General features: G+C 36.3%; 1 protein-coding gene and 1 long non-coding RNA gene across 2 annotated transcripts; one reads left to right on the top strand and one right to left on the bottom strand.

Moving 5' to 3' along the window:
• Positions 1-278: 278 nt before the first annotated feature.
• On the top strand, positions 279-21,468 carry septin7b (septin 7b). The gene is made up of 15 exons (XM_032557996.1): positions 279-402; positions 1,877-1,878; positions 2,848-2,950; positions 6,070-6,176; positions 8,412-8,512; positions 8,604-8,738; positions 12,762-12,879; positions 13,798-13,890; positions 14,002-14,098; positions 14,242-14,293; positions 15,613-15,741; positions 16,155-16,175; positions 18,558-18,693; positions 19,017-19,159; positions 20,103-21,468. Exons 1-15 carry the CDS (start codon positions 399-401, stop codon positions 20,140-20,142), a joined length of 1,281 nt encoding a protein of 426 aa, XP_032413887.1. The 5' UTR covers positions 279-398; the 3' UTR covers positions 20,143-21,468.
• Positions 4,128-22,519, bottom strand: LOC116716966 (uncharacterized). The gene is made up of 3 exons (XR_004338664.1): positions 22,509-22,519; positions 10,140-10,144; positions 4,128-4,394 (listed from the first exon to the last, which is right to left on the bottom strand). It is a non-coding gene; the product is annotated as an uncharacterized LOC116716966 (long non-coding RNA).
• Between the last annotated feature and the right edge of the window lie 228 nt (positions 22,520-22,747).

The raw sequence follows: 22,747 nt of genomic DNA, 5'->3' as shown, positions 1-22,747 counted from the left end.
GTTTATTCATCTATTTAGAACAATGTTGATTTGAATAACCGCCGTTATTAAAAGAAAACAGAAAAATACAGCTTACACATATATTTTAACAATATTTCAGTGCTTTTCTAAATAAAACGGGTCCGTTTTGTGATGCTTCTTTCAACTTAAAGGTTGTGGTGTGTGACTTATCGCGAGAGCGCACTTCCACTCAAAGGAACACGAAGATATCACGAGATCTACAATGTCTCCGCTCTACTGGCATTCACGTAGATTTACGTCAGTTTTTCCATCGTAGCTGCCTTGAGTTTGAAGGCTCTTACGTGACTCACTGTGCGTAGCTCAAGCAAAAGTAGCGAGAAGGGGGAATGTCGGCTTGTGAATGATCGGTGTTTGAGGCGGCAGGGACCGTTAACGTTATGGGTGAGATTACCACTGTCAGCTGCGGTTACAGTTTAGCAAAAAGCCCAATTCTAAACTGTTGTGTTTGTTGTTTTACTTAGAATCGACTGCACTATTTGAAGCATTTGCTGCCGTTTAGCTGCGGCAGTTGTTGGAGCAACCAACGCCCAGTCCGCCTCCACTTGGATGGGTTGCTATGCTAGCAGGCTAACCTTTAGCTTATGTTCGCTGTGTAACCTAACGGGAGTGTCATTTCCTGTCGTTAGCTTTGTAGCGAAGTATTTTAGCAAGCGCTACTCCTCTGTTCTATATGAGCTCTTTGAATAAGAAACCAAAATGTAAATTTTATAGTTACACATATCTGCTTTTGGAAGCTCACCATAAAAAAGCAGCATTTTGATAACTAGCTTCCTTCAGTGTCACATTTTGGGTAAAACTGCTCGATGCGATGCTAAGTTTTGTGCCCTGAAGTTACGGGTAAATGACAGGAAACATTTGCGAGCTGCTGTGAGTTCCTGCAAGATTAAATCCTCCCACTTTAGGTGCCCGGAGCCGCATTTTGTACTGAAATTCATTTTCAGGACCTGTGCGACCTTTGCTTTGATTAAGCCGACATGACTGGAGCATTTGCGTTTGGCAGGCAGAGTCAGACCTGATGTCAGGTTAGACATAAGGAGGTTAGGGCTGCCATCTAATCTGGATTACAGTGGATCTAACACCTCAGAGTTCATGTTTTGACTTTAAAGTTGGTCGCCTTTGCGTTGCAAGTCTGTAAATAAGAGCCTTGCATCTGCTTTACTCGTTTATTCTCAAATTGAAACCTAATATTTATTGTTCAGTAAAGACGAGGCCTCCTACATTTGCATGAAGATACGAGCAAAACTGATTCCTCCACCTGCCTCCACTTCCTCTAGTAGACCTCTGTGATTATACCGGAAAGGAAACACGGTTGTGATTTGAAATTGCTGTTCACATTTAGGTTAATCACGAGCATGTTGACTATAGGTTACCTGCTTTGGGAGCCCATTTATTATCTCTCCCTCCTCCCACCCCTCACAAACAGGAACAGTGTGATACTACTAAAGCTGAGCTGCACATCCTGTAGACAAATCAGCATTATCACGTCCCAGAATCGCACTGGAGACGAGTGGGCTGGTGTTGGCAGGCAGAAGATGCTCTGGCATAAGAAGCAAAAATCATCTCCTAGCCACAGGCTTGAAGAAAAGGCTGTAACAGTGCACAGCCTTTGCTTTATGGTGCTGCTGACATTAAAGGAGCAAGTGGAGTGGAACGTATACAACTCTGGTCCAAATATCTGTGTCGCTACAGTTGCTTGGATCATGAATACCTTTGCCCCAGGCTCCCGGAGTTAGAAAACAGAACCGGAATCATTTGTTTGTCAGATGATCTGATATTGATTTTTTTTCTTTTCTCTTTTCTTGTGACCTGGGGGGAAACTGGATCGTTCAACATTTCACTGATCGGCACAATGCAGCTGTAAGTATAGAAATCATGGTTTTTGCTTGACCTAACTGCTTTTAAGAGATAAATATCTCAAAATGAATAGATAACAGTTGTTAAAATGTAAGGTATGATACTCATGTGTTTTTGTTAAATATTATTTTTGGTAACTTAGATTTCGCGTAGACGGGTTCTGTCACAATAAGCAATAAATCACAAAATCAACATGTGTCAAACTCAAGGCCTGCGGGCCAAATCCGGCCCACCTTAACCATTTCTGAGGCCCTTTAGACTAAAGAGACTTCAAGATAACAGTTTTGTGCTAATATATCATTTTATTAATTAAATCAAATACACTTTTATGTGTATAAATATTATTTAATTTTAAGAAGTACTCATTGAGTGCAGATAAAGTTATAATATTTTAATTATTAGTTATTTTTATTAATACATTCTCCCTCAACCGGTCCTTAAAGGACATTTAGCCCACAACGGAAATTAGTTTGACACTCCTGAATTAATCGTGTTATAGATTAAAATGAGCTTAATCATTTTTTATTTTCATTATTTATCTTTTTTTTTTTTGTCTCTGTTTCTACCAAAAACTGGATTATAAAAGTCTTCTGTCAGATGGCTAGCTTTGGTCTCAACTAACCATTTTTGTTTATAGAGACCTTATAATTTGTTTATTTGTTGTTTGTTTTATTTACTTTGGATATTTAAAATGTCTTCCAGTTACAGTGTTAAATGCTCATTCGAATTTAAAGGTCATGGATCTTTCAGAATGCATTATTATGCCATTATTACCATTATATTACTTGAAAATGGGCTCAAAACAACAATATTATAATTTATCGCAATAACTTCTGGGACTATTTTTTGTTCAGCAAAAATTGGTTATTGTTGCAGGCCTAACAATCGGCCTGTAACCTATTAGGAGGTGCAAATCACATTAGGAATATTGATCCCCGGTCATCCAGGACTAATAATAATCCTGTTTTACAGCAACAAAAGAACCTGGATGGATACGTTGGCTTTGCAAGCCTCCCCAATCAAGTGTACAGGAAGTCTGTGAAGAGGGGCTTTGAGTTCACCCTGATGGTTGTGGGTAAGAACACTCTCTCCTCGGTCTGCTCCTGTTTTTCATTGAATCATCTCATTGTGTTCCTCATGGAAGGCATTTAAAGACCTTCAATGTGGTTTGTCTTTCAGAGAACGATATAGCTGTGCATGTTTGTGAAGCCATATTTATGTGCAGAGAACATAAATAGTTTTAAATGCTGACTCAGACGTTTTTGGAGATTGGATTTCTGCCCCTTTTCATCTGTGTCAGGTTCCTTTAAGACCATCTTGCAAAAGCAAAACATTTGGTTTGGGTTTATCCATTTCTGCAAGTCAGAAACGGACACTTCTTTTCCTTTTTTTTTTCTTTCAATGCCTGGATGTGGCTGTTGACTCTGGGCCAAGATGTTCCTCAGCCGTATTTGGAGGGAAAACGTGTCCTAGGGTCACAACCATTTCCTGTGGTGGGACCAACATAGTTTGTGCTCAACAGGCCACTGAAGAACGCTGCATTTAGTTCACAGCAGTTTGAGTCTTTTATTTCCACAGTACCATAGACTGTCTTTTAGCAGTTCGCTTGTATTTTGCTTTCTTTTGGAGATGGTTTAATCAATATGGTTAGTTAGATGGTGGAATTGGCCAAATTACCATTGATTGGTTCTGATTGCAGATCAGGAGGTCATATACTGAATTTAATTAATCAAAATAAAGAACTGACACCATTTTTAACATTCACATTAATGCATTTTAACAAGGCTGCAACTAATGATTAGTACTGGATTATTCTATCAATTATTCTGATGATTAAACAAATTGCCACATTCTGCAGATTTATTTATGTAGCCAATTAAGTTTTTTATAAAGTATTTAAAATACGTAAAAATATACAAATCCATTCCTTTTTAAAGAAGAAAATAAAACATTTTATTGCCTAAAATGCAACAACATAGCATTCCTTTAGTAAACGCTTGATCATTTGTACCAAAGGATGCATCTTCAGCTAACTTCAACACGTGAAAAGCTCAGCGCTTTCTACTTTGCCGTAACATCAATACAGCGTAGCACTGACCTGTAGATTATTTTGGGATTAACCCATTAATAATCGGATGTAAAAGGTTCTTAAAAGCATATTTGTTTAAAAGAAAATTTGACCAGGCGAAGCAAAAACTTCCACTTAGAGAGTTCTGCGTTGAAGAGATTTATGGACAAAGGGTTTTTTTGGGGGGGTGGGGGGTTGTCTTAATTTTTTTTTGTCTTAATCTATCTTTTGTATAGATTTTTTTGGCAGAGTTTTGGCTTAATTACCCTACTTAACGATTAATCAATAGCTAAACTAGTTGATGGTTATTTCAGTTTCATCACAATTAATCCGATTAATCGTTTCAACCTTACATTTTAAATCTAATACAAATAAAACAAAACCTTTATTTACTTACTTTCTGTCTAATTCAAAACTACTACCTCTATCAAACAACCTGCTCTACATTTTTCTCCTTCGATGTAAAATCTTCAGAATAAAATAAAAAAATCTGAATTGATGCGTCAGACTTCAAAGAAAACGAGAAATCGGTGTCGGCCTGGAAAAGCCAGATTGGTGCTTGTCTACCTGTTCTCTGTTTTTGACTAAATCTTTGTTTTGAGAATAATCCCTGAGATTATAAATGTCATGGCAACAAGGACAGTAGAGGGGGTCCTCTGGGCTTTCTGATACTTAAATGCATGCCATTTGTTTTCACACACACACAAAAAGATGCACACATGCAATATTCTGCTGTTCCTGGCTCTGATTTGCTGCAGGCCCACATGTCCCTGCAGTTCCCACATGCAATGTGTCACTTGTGTGGTGCGAAAGAAGAAGAGAGATTGGTGCTGCATCGCCATCAGTGACTGGCACATCTATGCATAGCTCATAAAACACGTGACCAGCAACCTGTTCACACATTACCAAGCTGCTCTTTTCAGAGATCTATCGCCACTTCCTAATGCATTTACCAGGCTGATGTACCCAATCCACACAGTCGGAGGCCTGGACCATCACTACAGATGAAGGGAGCACGTTACCCATTAACTGTAGCTGTGGGTGTAAATACTGCATGGTTAAATATTGACTTCTGGCCATCAGCCACACTAGGCTGCGCCAGTGCTCATTTCCACTAATGATCCTTTTCACCGGGAGCTTGGAAACGGGGCACATAATGGTCAGCCGAGTTGAGAAAACACCGGGACCACACAGCCAGTCGGTGACGCATAACAAGAGCCATTGTCTGCGTTGTTTATCTTGCCCTTTAACTGTTTAACCCAAATAGATTGAGATATCTGGCTAAAGTCACTCCTAGAAAACCACATGGCCGTGATTGTTTGAGGAAAGACAGCAGTGACGTTCAAATAACATTTTAGGGTAAAACTTTACTTGAAGGGGTGTGCATAAGACACAACACCTGACATAAACATGAAGGAGTCTTCATGAATGTTTGACTGTTATGAAGTGCCATTTGGTAAATAATGCCATTTTTAATGCAAAGTTGCCATTTTTAATGCAGATTGAATGCGAGTTTTAATGCAACATTGTTTTAAAAGTGTAATTCTTTACCAAATAATAAGAAAAGTTGACACTTTTAGTGGACTTTTAATGTTAGCTTTCATGCAGCGTTGTTTTGAAAGCTTTATTATTTACTGAGTTATGCAAAGTTGTCACTTTTAATGCAAGCTTTAATGAAAGTTTGCTTTAAAAGTGTCTCTATTTACCAAAAAAATTCAAGTTAACACTTTTATTGCAAAATTTAATCCAACTTTGCTTTAGAAGGGTTGTTATTTAGCGAATTATGCAAAGTTGACACATTTTATACAAGTCTTAGTGCACCTTGGCCTTAAAAGCACCTTTACTTACTGAATAATACAAAGTTGACACTTAATTCAAGCTTAAATCAACTTTGCTTTGAAAGTTTTATTATTTAACAAGCAATACAAAGGTGACACTTTTAATCCAAGTTTTAATGCAACTTTACCTTAAAAATGTCATTATTTACCGAATGACATTTCATGACAACAGCCATAAACATTTATGAAGACTCCTTCATGTTTGTGACTGTTATGTCAGTGTTACCCATTTCAGCTTAGCGTTTCTGTTGGCATCTTCTGATAGTAGTGTTGTGTTTTTGTTTCCAGGCGAATCCGGCCTGGGAAAGTCGACTTTGATTAACTCGCTGTTCCTAACAGACCTGTATTCAGCAGAGTATCCTGGACCTTCACACAGAATCAAAAAGACTGTACAGGTATTTTTCTCTCTGTGTTTAAAATGAGTTAAACCTGCCTGCTTCTGCTACTTTCTAACCCATAATATTGAGTACATTGGCACCATATAACTGGTCAGATATCAGAATCAGCACATTTTCCCTTTATTGGCTTTGATTTGTGATTGAAAGGTCAAATACTTAATAAATATATATTTTTTTCTACTCATAATATGCAGAAAAATATTGATTTATTAATAATGATGCTCTCATGGAACAAACGGTGGAGAAAATGGTAAAAATAATATTTCCAATCTTATTGTCAGATTTTTAAAATTTATCATCAGTAACTGAAATGTATAGTCACAACAATAAATCAAATTCTTATTATGCAAAGAAACTTTTCTCAATATTTGGTCAATGACACATTTAATACCCTCCCCTAAATATAAACGTTTTTAACCAAACTGGCTTTTGGGTCAGTAATGGCAGCTTTATGTCTCCCTATGTGTTGTATATTTTGTCATATGTAGCATTTATTGATTATCTTTCGCAACCAACAGTGGAAGAGTAGTTTTATTTTTCTAATGGTAACAAAAAACAAAACCATAACATAATTTCTCATCCATAATTTCCAAACATGCAGCAGACAAAGAAAATTACGAGTCAGCTTACAAGCAGAACAAGAAAAATTGGGACATTTGTCAAACAGTGTCTGGGGAAGATTTATTGCTTCCCTTATTTTAATAATTTGTCTCTCAGGAACAAAAACAGTGTAACATCCTGGTTAGAAATAACTTCTGTGTTCTCAGTTAATTTCTTCTTCTTCTCTTGAGTCAAAAAGAGCGTTGCCGTCTCCCCTGAGACAGAAACAAAACATCTGTATCTCTGAGCGAAGCGCTCCGGTTCTGGTAAACCAAACATTGTGTGAATTTGGGTTGAATATTTTCAACTGTGGAATTTCTAAAAGATAAACATAATGAAAGTTGTTATAAAGTAGACAAGTTTATTACTGTTTTTTACCACTTCGAATTTTCAGACTCGGCTCTTTTCTGTTTTGCACTTTAAACTGTTTTTAAAACAAAAATGTGATCAGAGTTGCAGTTCAAACCTATCGTAATTATAAATATTCTGAGATGAAGAGCCATTAGATAACTGGTCTGTCATATTCAGCTCTACAGTGTATAAACGCATTGTTTTATGTAGGCCTGTTGCAAAAGCAATAAATCCATCAATCTCATGATAAATTAGAGCAGACTTAATCATTTCATTTGCATTTGCATATTTACTGAGTGTTTTTTGAAAAGCTTCCTGTTGGGATTCCCTGTTCAAAGGGGTGGAATTAGACTCCACAGATCCTGCAGTGAGTGTTTTTGAGGCCGTTTGTTAAATGCGGTCTTGGATTTTTGAGGCCTGCCGCCTGTGGCGCTCCCTCTGTCTGACTCATATCTAAAACTATTGCTCTCTCCGGCTGCCTGTGTGCTTTGCTGGTTCCTCTAGGCGGTTAAGTAATGGAACTAAATGAGAAGGCAGGTTGCTGCATGCTGCTTGCTACTAAATATTTTCTACTGGGTGTAATATTCAGTCTGTAATGATTCTGATTGTGCAGTTCGGTTGTTTTGGCGAGATAATCTGGTGTAATGTCTCACCTTCAGCAGAGAACCTATTTAACAAGCTGATTTTGACGAAACAGATTAGTTTTACTGCTAATGTAGGGATTTAACACATTGGATTTGAAGGTAGTTTACAAGCAATTTTACCAATAATAAAAACAGAACAGCTGTATACTATGATTGAATTGCATATGTATAATAATGATACATATTAATCTGGAAGAGGTAGCTAAGTGTAGCCTGTTTCTGCAGTTAGCATCACTGATTAGTGGTTTTCTTATGGCTGCAGCAGTTCAGACCCAATTCATTGAGTTTCCTGCCGTTGTTTTTCACTACATTTCTTCCTCAAACATGATTGTTCCCCACGATCCTTCCAGATTTTAACAATGCTACGGACAGTTTTCAACCCAATTTCCTGTAATCTGAAACAATCAATCAAACTGGTAATGTCAGATCCTGATTGATTGAAGATTTGCTGTCATTAAAACAACTTTTCCTAGTAATTTTCTTTTGATATTTTTGTCTTTATTCTGCTAATATTATGACTAAAGCAAAAAAAATCTTATGGATTACTTCCACATCACAGTTAGCTGGAACTTTGCGTTCATCTATCATAGAAGCAGAAGCCAGTTTCACATCAGAATCTGTTGTTTTCCTGCGGCAGGTGGAGCAATCTAAAGTCTTAATAAAGGAAGGAGGCGTCCAGCTGCTGCTCACAATAGTCGACACCCCGGGGTTCGGAGATGCCGTTGACAACAGCAACTGGTGAGGATCGCCTCGCCTGCCTCTTCTGCTCACACATTATTTAAACGTTTGTCATGCTTCAGCCACGTGACGCACAACTTCTCATCTTCAGCTGGCAGCCAATCATCGACCACATAGACAGCAAGTTTGAAGACTACCTGAACTCAGAATCACGGGTGAACAGACGACAGATGCCTGACAGCCGGATCCACTGCTGCCTTTATTTCATCGCTCCCTCCGGACACGGGTGAGTTTAGAGGAGGATTTCAGAAGACTCGTTGTTAATTATTCATGAGAATTTTACCACAAAATCATTTAGTGGGACCTCTTTTGCAAATTTCACACTTTGCATGTTTTTGCACTTCCATTTGGGTCTGAGGAGCTTTTTTGGCATTGTTTTGGTGTTTGTAAAATGAGTCGTTGCGTAAACCTCCCGTTAATGTTAAGGCACATTCGACAAGCCCAGCACTGTTACCAAGTTGGGCTCCATGACTTCTGGTTTTATGTATGTGCTATACAATGGCTACAGGAGAGGGCAAGTGTCTTGTTGTTAACTTACCATCCAGAAACCACTTGTTGCTTTCCTGTTGGTTGTGCAGGAGGACCCACTCATGCTTTTCAAAGATGTAAGGTTATATAATTGTGCATCTGTTTGCAGCCATTTTTTTCTTGTGAGTGAAAATTCACATTTTGCACACTTTTGTTCTTCCACTTGGGTCTCAACTGCTTCTCCACACAATTGAAAAAACATCCAGCCGTTTTTGGCAATAAATTAGTTTTGCGGTGTGTGGAAAATGAGGCGTTACCTAGCAACCCCAGCTATACTCAACAGCACAAGCTAATCTCCAGCACATTTGGTCAGTTGTTGAGGTTGGTGCCCATCTGTTTGCAGCCATTTTCATGTGAGAGCTGCGTTGGGGGCGTGGCCAGCAGCAGCTTATTTGGATTTAAAGTGAAAGGAGCTCAAAATACGTAGAACTGATCAGACTGAGTCTCATTGTGAAAGAATTATTTTATGCAAAAAATGTGATGAACATGTTTTGTACAGCCAATAGGCCAGTCCTAACCTGCTCAGGGAAGCATACTACGTCACCTTTAAGATGCTAAAGTGTCAGATTTTTTTAAATTTTTAGTCAAGAAAATGAAAAGAAGTAGATAATTTAACTTTACTGCAAAACCTCAGAATTTTGGCAAGTATTTTTGGTGTAGTTTCTGTTGCAAATATCGTAGCAAACTTGAAATAAGACATAACTAACCTACAAGTAACATTTTAGTAAGGTATAGGGGCTTGTTTTAAGTCAATAATTCCTTAATATTGATGAAAAAGTAACTATTCCTATGGCAAATTATTTAACTTCCAGCCAGGCATTTTCCCCATGTTATAAGTTAATTTATCTGCCATTAGAACAAGCAAAAATACCTGGTAAGATTTTGTGTTTTTGCAGTGTGGCACCAGAAACATGTAGGTCAGGAAGAGAGTGAGAACTGCGTAGAAAATGAGTAAAGAAATGGAGCAATGAAAGTTGGTCCGTTGTTTCCCAAAACTCATAAAATCAAGTTTGTGTTTGTTTGGCTAACCGAGTGCTAGCTACTTCACCACTTTAACTTTTAATATTTTCAGCAAAAACTATATTGTTAGTGTACCAACTCCTCCTGGACTGAACAGTAGTTACATTGTCAGGTTCTCGGTCTGTCTTGTTAAACAGAGGTGAAAAACTGAGACGCTGTAGAAAGGTAAAGGGAGTTGGAAGGTTTGGTTGTGCTGCTAAAACGCCAAACAGATGATGCAGATCGCCTTGATAAAGAAACAACAGGAATTTTAATTATGATGCTTCACAAGCTACTAGAGTGTCTTCATCTTAATTTAATTTATTCTATTTGTCAAATAAGTGCTTACTTCCTTCCCCTAATAAAATGTCAGTGTATAATAACCGCTTTTTAAAAATACTGTTTACTGAGATTTCATGTATAAAATCTGCTGCGTTCTTTTTTTACTGACGAGTGAAAAGACGCTGCTCTGTTTCTGTCCTTGTCGTCTCGGTCCTCTCAGTCTGTCTCTCCTCTCGGGGACATTTTGTTTGTACAAGGCTGCGCTCTGTACCCACACAAGCATTACTTTATTACTGGAGGATGGGCACCGTATGCTGTCAGGGAGCATCCCCTCCTCGCAGCAGCTGGCGGTTCTCACAGCAACACACTGACCGACCCGCTGCAAAACAACGCCTGTTGCCTTTAAATAAGAAAATAAACATTTTAGTGCCTAAAATGCAACAACGCAGCATTCCTTTAGTGAACACCTGATCATTTTTAGCAGCTAAAAGTAAATACTTCTAAAGATACTGCTGAACTTCAATACAGTGTAAGTCTTATCTGTTGATTAGTTTTTGGATTAACTGAGTAATATGTATTTTTATACATAAGCAATAAATGAGTTAATCGCATTATAAATTAAAACAAACTCAATGTTTTCCATTTGCTTGGCTTATGTTTTTTTTTCTTTCTACTAAAAACTGTATAACAAAAGTTTTCAGTTTGGTGTTTTAGTTTCAATTAGCCCTTTTTATGAGGATAATTTTGCTTTCATAGACTTAATAATTCATTTCATTTGTTTCTGTTGTTTTATGTATTTATTTTGGGTATTTAAAATGTCTTCCAGTTCCAGTGTTAAACATTAATCAGAATTTAAAGTTTCTTTATCTCAACCGTCATATTACTTGAGAATGGTCAAAGCAACAATTTTATCGATTACCGCAATAACTTCTTGGATAATTTATCGTCCAGCAAAATTTATTATTGTGAGAAGTCTACCGTGTGAAGCTAAAACTGGGCATTTACAGGGCAACTGGGCATTTTATTTTAATGCAAAATATTTATATTTTTTATAGTTTTTACTTAATTACTGCTCTGACTGTGTTGTACTTTCAGCAAATGGCCTGTTTTAGAGTTTGTATACTCCAGTTAACGATTAATCGGTTACTAAGTTAGTTGATGATTATTTTGAAATTCAGTTAAATTAGTCATTTAATTATTATTAGTCAATTATTAGTCAGTTATCAAAATGATACATTTTTCATCCAATTTTAGTTTGATTCTTTTGATTTTGAAAGAGGAGGAAGTTTTATTTATATAGCACTTTATCAGCAACAAGGCAGTTCAAAGTGCTTTACATGAATAAAAAGAGACAAAAAAAATCTTATATAGTGGATTTACTTAAATCTTCATAAAGTGTTCAAAAACATCTTATGTAATGGAAAATTGCAACAAGGCAGTGACAATGTAGATGAGCTAGCTGAGACCATTTTCTTTTTCAGTGCATTATAGCATTTAGTAAATTCATTGAGATGAGATACTAAGTATTCGTTTTGTTGCTGCTACAAGAAGTTTTTTGACAATAAATCTATTTTATCCAGATTTATAGTTGAATGCTGGACATTTCACCATCAACCTCTTGAAACTTTGACTCCAGCTGTTGGTTAGATTTTAACTCTGAGACATTTCTACTGCAGCCGCACGCAGATTAAAAGAAAATCAAATTTTAGAAATAAGTAAGACAAATTCAAAGCCGTAACTCAATAATACGGCCTTGTCAAATGTTATTTTTCTAGCTGAGAACAGCAGTTCTTTCTCATGACTTTAAGGTCGTTTCATAGACATAGCAAACATCAGACAGACTTCTTTATTTGGTTTAAGTCGTTTTATCTTTGTTCCAAGTGTTTCCAAGAAACTGTCTTCTTTCATAAACCCAAAAGCCGTCCTTCAATGAGACAAGAGAAGATTGATTTTGTTTTATGATCTACACTGCAAAAACACAAAATATTACCAAGTATTTTTGGTTTGTTTCGAGTGCAAATACCTTGGCACACTTGAAATAAGACAAAACTAACTTATAAGTAATTTCAGCAAAATATTGGATCTTGTTTTGAGTCCTAAATATTGATGAAAAAGTACTTGTTCAATTGGTAGATTACTTCACTTATAGGTTGAGGAAAATGTCTTGTTACAAGTGAATTTATCTGCCAATAAAACTGATAGCTTTTCATGAATATTAAATAATTATTGACTTAAAACAAGATCCTATATCTTGCTGAAAAGTCATTTAAACTGACACTAAGTTAGTTAAGTATTATTTAAAGTGCACTAATATATTTGCACTAGAAGCTAGACCAAAATTACTTGGTAACATTTTGTGTTTTTGCAGTGTAGGCTGCACAAAGCTGATGATTCGGCACAGTTGATCAGATAAAATGGTTGCAACTTCATGTTTCTGCAGACTGAAGCCCTTGGACATCGAGTTCATGAAACGGTTGCATGAAAAAGTCAATGTCATCCCGCTGATCGCCAAAGCAGACACTCTCACCCCAGAGGAATGTCAACAGTTCAAGAAGCAGGTCAGTGGTTTCCACAGCTGCAGGCAGAGGGAAAAACCCCCCTCTAAATAACGCTCTTTGGTACGGACCCAATGTTTTTCATCACAAAGCGACATCAGTTTAGTGTAGCAGCTGTTTGTCTTTACATTGATATCTGGTTACGCTGGTGGTTTTCCTTTCTGTGACTTATTGTAAAGAAACTTGTTAAGTTTGGGTTCAGATTGCAGTGGAACTTAAATACAAACTCATCTAAACAGGTTTTCTCCAAATAAAAATGCTGCATGACTGTAAGACGCGAGTTATCGATTAATGAATTCAACTAAAGGTGATTGATCTTATCACTCGACTAACAACTAACTGAAAGGTGGCCAAACTACAACACTAAAAGAAGGTTTAATCTGTTGGGAACTAAATTTGATTTAATAACTTTTTAATTTTTTGCATCATTAAACCAGAGCCTTACAATATTTATAAAAATGTTATAATATTATTTACTCTACAGCGACTTTCAAGACAAACTCTACCTGTTGGAGCAAATTTACGTCCGCTGTAGTTAAATTGTTATTATAGTTAACAGCAATGCTTTGAAAATATAAATACATTCAATTGATTTTATTTAATTAATTTTTTTTTACATTTCTGAGCTTTTTTCAAAGAGTTAACATATGGCTGCCAGTTTTCAAAGCTTCTTTCCCCATTTTATTGTTTCATAAAAGAAGTTTTTCCAAGAAAAAGACATGGAAAAAGGAACTTGGATGTATGTGAATAAAACTTATAAATACATAACAGTAGATACATAAACAAATACAGTAAAATATTGCAATGTGACAGACTTGCTTAACTTCCTCAAACTTGAGAAAATGTGTCAAAAAAAATCTATGAAAGTATAAGTACCGCCTCAGAGGTGTCTGCCTTTAACGTGGTCCATTTTACATCTAGATCATGAGAGAAATCCAAGAGCACAAAATCAAGATTTACGAGTTTCCTGAGACGGACGACGAAGAGGAGAACAGGCTGGTGAAGAAAATTAAAGTACGTTCTCTGCAAAATCCTCCTGCCTGTGTATCAGAGTGTAGCAGTGATGCAAACTCGCATTTCTGTGCTTCTAACAGCTTGTTTTGACTAATCGCCTTCTTCATCCAGGACAAGCTGCCGCTGGCTGTGGTGGGAAGCAACACCATCATCGAGGTGAACGGCAAGAGGGTGAGGGGAAGACAATACCCCTGGGGAGTTGCAGAAGGTGAGACTGTTTAGTTAAACATTAAAAATGTGATCAAAACTAACTTTTATCATATTCTAACAAGATATTTGGTATCTAAAGTTGTTTGGGCTTTTTTTAAACCCTGATAGTTTAATGACAAATGTTTTATTGTTTCCTGTTAGTTGAAAACAGCGACCATTGTGACTTCACCATCCTCAGGGACATGCTCATCAGGTACTGAAGCTACAGGAAGACCGTTTTGCTAAGGTTATTTAGATTGTTCAAGGTGTCAAAGAGATGTTTGTTTGTATACATATTGAGGGGAATTTTATGTAGAAATTTTATGATGAAGAAATTATTCACTAGTACTACTAATGCTTGAATTTCAGTTAGGTGTTTTCAAGGTATGGAGAGTCCTTGATTTCTGTATGAAGTCCTTGAAAGTGCTTGAAATTCAAACTGCATAATAAAGTGCAGTCTAATGTTGGAAATATGGAAAACGTTACTTGTAGTTAAAACCGTCATTTTAAAAATCTAATTGTGTAGATTTGATAAGAAATAAAAATTTTCTTACTGTCTGAAGTTAAATCAGACCAAACTTTCCTTGTTTTAGGTCAGTAAGAATTACCAAAATTATTTATATTTGCTAAATGCCAGAAAAGTTTGCAATTTTTTAGGATTTGTTTTGTAACTTGTAAAATATAAGACCTTTGTCTTTTACAGGGTAGTTATTGAAAATGCAGATTTTTTAAAAATTATTATTTTGTTAAATTAGTGTTTTGTTTTCAGACCTGCTATATAGGTTTTAAAACATAGATTTTTTATTATATTTTAGTTTACCTTGTCCCTGCTGTAGACTGTAAAATACTACCAAAACATATTGGTAACAGTAAGAAATGACATCATTAATAGTGAACTGAAACTGTCTTTTTTCAGTTCATTTGTATTGTTTTTATCTCTAAAGTGTGGTACTGAAATAGTTTGAAACTCTGATAATTCTTGAATTTTATTGTCGGAAAATCTTGGAAAAGATTTGACCAATATGGGCTAAAAAATGAAGTTTGAGTCTAAAATATGGGAAAAGAAACCCTGAATGTTGCTTTTTTTCTTGTGTTATTTCAAATAATGACCTCCAAATATATTAACATTACCGTATTTTCCGCACTATAGGGCGCACTGGATTTTAAAGCGCACTTTCAATTAATGGTCTAGTTTTGATTCTTTTTCACATATAAAGTGCACCATACTATAAGGCGCCTTAAGCAAAACAAAACAGTCAGATAAGTCAGTCAGTCAAAACACAGTATGTTTTACTCCGCTGACTATAGTAGTCGTTATGTAACTAAAACATTTTGACAGAGCGCCATGTACCACACAAAGTTGCTTAGAGGTCAGTAAGTCAGAATTAATCCATATTAATTCACTAGAGGGCGCTGTTTTACTCCAGAACAATATATAAGGGGCACTGTCATTTTTTTGATAAAATTAAAGGTTTTTAAGTGCACCTTATAGTCCAGAAAATACGGTAAATCGTATTAACATTCTGTTGCCAGGACTCACATGCAGGACCTGAAGGATGTGACCAACAACGTCCACTATGAAAACTACCGCAGCAGGAAGCTGGCCGCTGTCACCTACAACGGAGTGGACAACAACAAAGCAAAAGGACAGCTGTCCACCAAGTAAGTCCCAGTTTCACCGCATTACCCAGCTGGTTTTACCTAAATCAGAAGCTTATAGTCTTGTTCTGGACCTGAGCAAGTTTCCAGGTGAAACGTGGTGCCAGTATTTGAGGTTTGAGACGGTTTTTGTTGCTGCTAACTCATGCTTTTTGCATATAATAAGTTTTGCTATAGTGAAAAACACAAATCGAACAGCTAACCGTTTAAGCTAACTGACTCTAGGTAACACACTGCTGATTCTAACACACAGCTAGATATGTGAGCACTGCTGTTAACTTTTTCTGTTTTCCATTTGCAGTAAGAAATTAGCTCCATGTCACACATTGCATTTAATGACTTAGTGTTTTTGTTTCAAGCGCATGACCTCATCATTGCATGCTGTGTGTGTGTTTGTGTGTGTGTTTTTTTTTTAGTATGGACACAGTTGACGGAATGTAAGTGAACATCTTATTCACCTCATTTGTTTGAGCTGCCGCCACCCTTCCTCTCTGCTCCTTCAGAGGTTTTCTCCTCTTCACTTGTTTCTGTCAGATGTTTTACTTTCATGTTTTGTGGGAAGAAAACTGGTTTGTTTTGTTTCCTAAAAATTTGTGTTCTCCAGACAGGGTTGGGGTGCTTTAATTAGTTTTTCTAAGGCACAAGCTCTTTCCATTTGCAATGCAGACTCTGCTGACTGAGCTCTGTTTGTCGACAATCGAGGTCGACCCATGAAATGTCTGGAGTGGTTGCCTCTATAAATGAGACGAAAAACAACTCAAAAAACCTGAAAACTACTTTAAAAGATTACAAAACTGTGAAGTTGTTCAGCAAGGGTTCTCATAGTAACTTTACAGTCTACTTTTATTTACTGTAAAGTTTTTAACTCCTTTTCCAGGCAACCGCTCTTCACATTTCACAGCATTTCTTTGAATGTCTAAACAGCAATTCACCCAATTTTGGGTTGGCTTCTACCTGGGCTGGGCGATGAATCACTTTTATCAATTAGATCAAATTTTTGGTTTTATAAGATTTAATTTTTGGAAAATCTGGATTTTTTTGTACTCATTTGGTTTCCATTATTCATAGTAGGGCTGGACAATAAATCAATAGCAATATATATCGCGATATACGCATAATTAATGTCAATATATAAAATATTCACTGAACTCTGATCCAGAACCGCACAGCATTCTGGGAGTTATAGGCAGATTTAGCTGCTCAGCCTCTCACGGCTAGCTGAGAAAAATTTGTGGAATCAACTCTCTCACTCTTTGGTTACCTAGCAACGACTTGCTGGGTAAGATGAAGCAGTTTCAAGTTCCCCCCTAACGTTGGTTACCTAGCAACAACCTGCTGAGTAACTGGCAGTAGCAGTTTAAAGTTTCGCCATCGGGCCTCATAACTGCTTAAAATTAAAAAACAAGAGAGTGAAGTGAAAACTGTGAGTAAAAAAGGAGGTCATGGCACAAGTTTGGTAGTATTTCAAATATTTAAAACAAAAGACTGATCAATAACTATTTATCCACTAATATGAAACGCTTAGACCATGAGAAGTTTTTTTTTATTAAAGTCCTACACAAAAAATTATTGAGCATCTTGAGAAGGTATACTTTGGTGTAAGGAAATACTTAATCTTTAAACACACCAGCGTTAAATTATTATTAACCACAGAACTCTGAAACAAGTGTTTTTGGGGGAAAAAACTAACTGTAGTGTTTACATCAGATTTTTATAAGTCTCTTAATTTTAAGGCGTTCTGGTAAAATTCTGCTAATATTAGCCTACTAATATTATGGCTATATTCTCATAGTTGAACACAAATTCTCAGTAGTACAACTGAAAGAACGGATGATTTTTTAAAAAAAATATTTCCTGACATTTGTAATTTTCTCTTTTTAGAAAAGAAACTGAGAATAAAAAAAATCAATTTAAATCAGATCTGATATTTAAAAAAAATCAAAAGATTTTATTTTTTACCCATGTCGTCCAGCCCTAGCTCTTACTAACATTTAATAATAAACTACTGCTACTAACACTGGTGTTAACTTTGGCCCACTGTTTTCCTCCAATATGCCTCGTGGTACTTTTCCAGTTCCTGTCTTGTTGGATTCATTCTGAAGCTTTTCCTGTAGCTTCCTCCTCTTCCTGTTGGGTGTCTGTGGAGAAGCAAGATAATGTTTTTCAAAAGGCTGAATTTTAGGTTTCTGTACTTTATCAAAATGTGGTGTCAATTCGGATGCTGTAACTTTTATAAAACAAGTTCCATGACATTTTAGCATCCATGTTGAAGATTGACACAATAAGACAAACAGAACCTTAAACCTAGCTTCACAATTTATGCAGATGTTGAGTAATATGTTAATTTAATAGTCGATTACACTTATAACATGGAAAAAATGTCTTGTTATAAATAAAATAATCTGCCAGTGGAACTAGAACTTTTTCATCAATATTAATGAAATTGTTGACTTAAAACAAGCTTCTATAAATTGCTGAAAAATTACTTGTAAGCCAGTTTTCTTTTATTTCAAGTGTGGTATGGATATTTAAATTAAAAACTAGGCCAAAAATACTTGGTAAGATTTTGTTTTTGCAGTGAAATTGATCAATCCTATAATGAACACCAAAAGCTATTTTTTAATTTAGAATTAGCCAAAATATTGATAATTATAAAATCTGACTAAAAATTGCAGCAGGAAATCCCTGGGATTTCTCTTTAAACCCGGCAGGAAGTCTTTGTTAGTCCATGACTTTACTGGTTGGTAGACATTAGTTGTTCTTGCTGATTTGAATGTCTGAGCTGCTTGTCTGACGTTTTGTGTGCGGCCGCTCCGCAGGAGTCCCCTGGCCCAGATGGAGGAGGAGAGGCGAGAGCATGTGGCCAAGATGAAGAAGATGGAGATGGAGATGGAGCAGGTGTTCGAGATGAAAGTCAAGGAGAAGGTGCAGAAGCTCAAAGACTCTGAGGCAGAGGTAACACACACACACACACACACACACACACTGCTTGGATTTCAGTTAGGTGTTTCCAAGGTTTGGAAAGTGCTTGATTTCCCTATTGAAATTCAAACTGCACAGTTTTGTAGTAAAGTTTAATCTAACACTTGACTACAAACCTGAATTTGGAAAGCGTCACCTACAGTTGGAGCCATATACAAGTGCAACATCTCTGGCTAAAGTCACGCAAACTAAAAAAGTTTTTCTTGCTTGTAGAAGGACCTTTACCAGCTGAAACTTTATTTAATAAACCTTCTTAGGAGGAAAGTTAAGTGTGTTTTCATCTGTTACCGTTGCAGCTTCAGCGGCGTCACGAGCAGATGAAGAAGAACCTGGAGGCTCAACATAAGGAGCTGGAGGAGAAGAGGCGCGTCTTCGAGGATGAGAGGTCAAACTGGGAGCTCCAACAGCGGCTGGAGCAGCAGAAGATGGAGGCCTCCAGGTACAGATACCTACTACACTACAGTCTGGGGTTTGAGTTCATGATTGGTTTTCTCACAACTGTGGGAAAATTAAAATTAAGAATGAAAATTTTTTTTGACTTTCTGGACTTTATATCTTGTTTTAGTATCTAAATTAGAATAGAATATACTTTATTGATCACCAAGGGGAAATTTCTTATTAGTCGACAACTCCATCCAAGATGTTAAATATTAATAATACAAATATCTTCGTAACGAGAACGCCAACACAAAAAATAACCAAAAATTAAACAGGAATGTTGAGCATCTTGTAATGTTACAAATGTTATCTGTAACATTTATGGTATCAATGTTACAGATAAGGAAATACTTCTTTTATCACATGAAATCATTATCAGCTCCAGGACTTTGGAACGACTCTTCAAACAACTGAGTCCATTTCGAAGAAAGATCTACACAAACTAAGCTGGTCATGTCAGAAAATTTTGTTCTGATTAAAATTACGTTTTTCTCTTAATTTCAAGATGTTGTTCTGGTAAAATTGCTTCTTTTTTTATTAATATTATGACTAATCAGCAAATTTCCAAACAACTGTAGAAATGTTTTGTTTTTGAGGAGCCACAATTTGTTATGGCCTTCAAACAAAACAAAAATTCTTGTGGCCTAGCCCTGATAGTCCGTTTCTAATTTTGTTTTTAGAAAACAAAGCAAGAAAAATAATCTCCACTTGAGGAGTTTTGGGTTGAACATATTTAGAGACAAAGAATGTTTTTTTAATAATTATTTTAAATGCAAAATGTATTGTTTCTTTTGTACACTTTTGGCTTATTTTTTCATCTAAGAATGTTGTTCTTTGAGTCGGTACACACCAGTTAAAGATTAGTCGATTACTAAATGAGTTGACAATTATTTGAACAATTGATTAATCCTGATTAATCTGATCGTTTTGTTTTTGTGTTGCAGGACTCTGGAGAAAAACAAAAAGAAAGGAAAGATCTTCTAAAGACAGTCGGCGGGACGGGACCAGCCCAGTTCCAGTTATTTTTGATTTGCCAACGTTGCCGGTCAGAACACCTGAATGTGGCGCTCTGACTCCACCCATTACTCCCACCTTCATCTCTTCTCCTCTTTCCTGTTTTCACTCTCCCCTGTGCTCTTCCTGCTCCCAGCCAATAGAGGTCACACTCGGGCCAGTTTTTTTTCTTTCTTTTCTTTTTTTAAAAAAATTTTTTTTTAATTCAAGCCAGAGGTCAGAGTGCGGTTCGCGTGTACAGCCAGAACTCCTTCTCACTGCCCAGGACTCATCATCATTAAGGAATGTGTTTACCTTAACAACAGGAAAAAACTCCCCTTCAGTAAGGCCAAACCCACATTATTATTTTTAATTATTATTATTATTATTATTGATGTTATTATTATTGTTGTTGTTATAACTCAACTACTGTCTCCACCCTTGGCTACTGCTCTTTATTTTTGTTTCCATCCCCAAGGTGGCTTTAAATGACCATTGTGTACAGATTTATGGAGAGCAAAGACGAAAACAAATTCTCGTGAGTTATGTTTGACAGTTGAACAATCAAGTTTTTCTTTAATTTCATGTTTACAAGAAAGAAACAGTGTCTGGAAAATTAATCAGATCTCACACGATAAAAGAAGTTTTTTTTTTTTTTTTTTAAATTGAAATCTGCAAACGTCTCTTGAATAAAAACACCGATAAAAAAATAAATAAATCTGAGATTAAGAGAAAACATAGCATGCACCTTGGGCCTTTTTATAGACTTTTAAGAAATGGCTAAAATTCATTTTATTCTGAAGTGTAACAAGTTCTTTTTCCTCCGTGTTTAGCTGTTTCTTCTAGCCTTGGACCACCATTTATAAGTGTTATATTTCACTTTAGTTTATTTTTATATATATACCGAGCCAGCCAGCTGAAGTAATAACTTTTGTATGTTTAGCAAATTCTCACAGACTGACAACAGAGTTCTCTGTTGAAGTTGTGTAAAAGTCCCATGAGGGCTTTGAAAAGATAAATTGGCGTCACTGTGGAAACGGATCAGTGGGAAATGAAGAGTCAACACCACATTTGCTTTGGCTATGTACTCCATCTGTATTTTTAATTTTATTTTTCATATGTAATGTACAATGTCACTTAATAAACATGTGATGGTATTTACAAGTGTGATGGTTTTGTTACGGATATATTATGAACTCGTTTTGACCGGTTGTGACGCTTTAGCAGTGTGTTTTCATGACTCACCGCTAGATGTCGTCATTGTACCTGTGTTGTTCAAAGGGGACTTGGCGTGCAGAATAAACATTTTTGAACGTTTTTATGCTTTCATTTTGGTCTCAGCTGCTTCTGGAAAAAGCCCAAACGCTTTAAGAAAAACTACCCAGCTGTTTTTGAAAAAAAAAAATTAATAAATTCATGATTTTCGGTGTCTGACAAAACGAGCCGTTGATTGTCAAGTCACATTTGACGAGCGCTGCAACGTTACCTAGCAACCCCAGCCGGGCCTAGCCTGTCACCTAGCAAGCTACGTGGAGCTCCAGCACCTTTAGTCAGCTGGTTTTACCGCTGTATGCCCTGTACAAAGGCTGCTGGAAAAGAAAAGTGTTTTGTTTTGACTTGCTATTAAAAGAACTTAAATATTTCTGCTTTTAAAAGATGTACAGTTCTATAATTGTGCAGCCGTAAACGTTGAGTTGGGGATTGTGGCCAGCAGCAGTTTATATGGATTTAAAGTGACAAGACGCCTTAGGACGTCTCAAAATTCACAGATTAATATCTTAACTGAAGATTGTTTTTGTAATGAACATGTTTTTTTTTTTTATTGCCCTTAGGGATTTTGCAACCGGTTCAAGGAGGCATAATAAGTCCAGTAGAGGTGTATCTCGGTAGATAAAAATATAATTTAAAGTTTTTCAATAATTCAAATCAAAATAAAATGTTCAGTTATGACTTACAGCTAATGAAAGAATATTACATGAATAAAGAACTTAACGGCCTACTGAAAAGTATGTTGATAAACCTGTGACTGCTGAGATGCTAAGGAAGTGCACATTTTCCTTCCATTCAGCTTTCCATTAACATGCTTAATGGAACAGCTCATCTTTTGCAATGAGTCTAGTGGTTTACCCTAACTGCTTTGGGTGCCAAAAGTCTTTTCTTTTTCCAATTATGTAATATTTTATTTCTTTGAGGAGCTGTATTCTTATTTTTTTTCCAGTGACTGCAAGCCATAAACAAAAAATATAACAAACTCTTAATTCACCATGAATCTGTATTAAAAGTTGAACTTTTTGTATTAAATGAGCACTTTTTTGCTCTCTAATTTACTGAGATGCACCTGTGTTTTAACAACATACTGCATTTTACAATTGAATAAAATAATGTTCAACAAAAATCAGTTTCAAAAGTGAAGTGAAAAACAATTAATTTCCTTCCCTGTGGTCCCCTGATGTCATCTTGTTCACGGCGCTTCTGCAGAGAGAACGTCATCAGTTACTAGGTAAATTATCTGCTGTAAACTCAGTGCGGCAACTGCATATAACCTTCATATTTGGAGCTCCTTTTGCCCTTCAGACTTACAAGAGTTTGAAATTTA

The sequence above is a fragment of the Xiphophorus hellerii genome, chromosome 3 (genome assembly GCF_003331165.1).
Source record: "Xiphophorus hellerii strain 12219 chromosome 3, Xiphophorus_hellerii-4.1, whole genome shotgun sequence".
NCBI classification, from domain to species: domain Eukaryota; kingdom Metazoa; phylum Chordata; class Actinopteri; order Cyprinodontiformes; family Poeciliidae; genus Xiphophorus; species Xiphophorus hellerii.
The sequence above is the reverse complement of the archived record's forward strand: the minus strand, read 5'-3'. Positions and strand labels throughout refer to the sequence as shown.

Bases quoted from the DNA above. Each gene is read 5' to 3' on its own strand.
- septin7b (XM_032557996.1), top strand. The intron at 14,099-14,241 runs GTGAGACTGTTT...GTTTCCTGTTAG, and splicing joins CCCCTGGGGAGTTGCAGAAG to TTGAAAACAGCGACCATTGT. The intron at 19,160-20,102 runs GTACAGATACCT...TTTGTGTTGCAG, and splicing joins CAGAAGATGGAGGCCTCCAG to GACTCTGGAGAAAAACAAAA.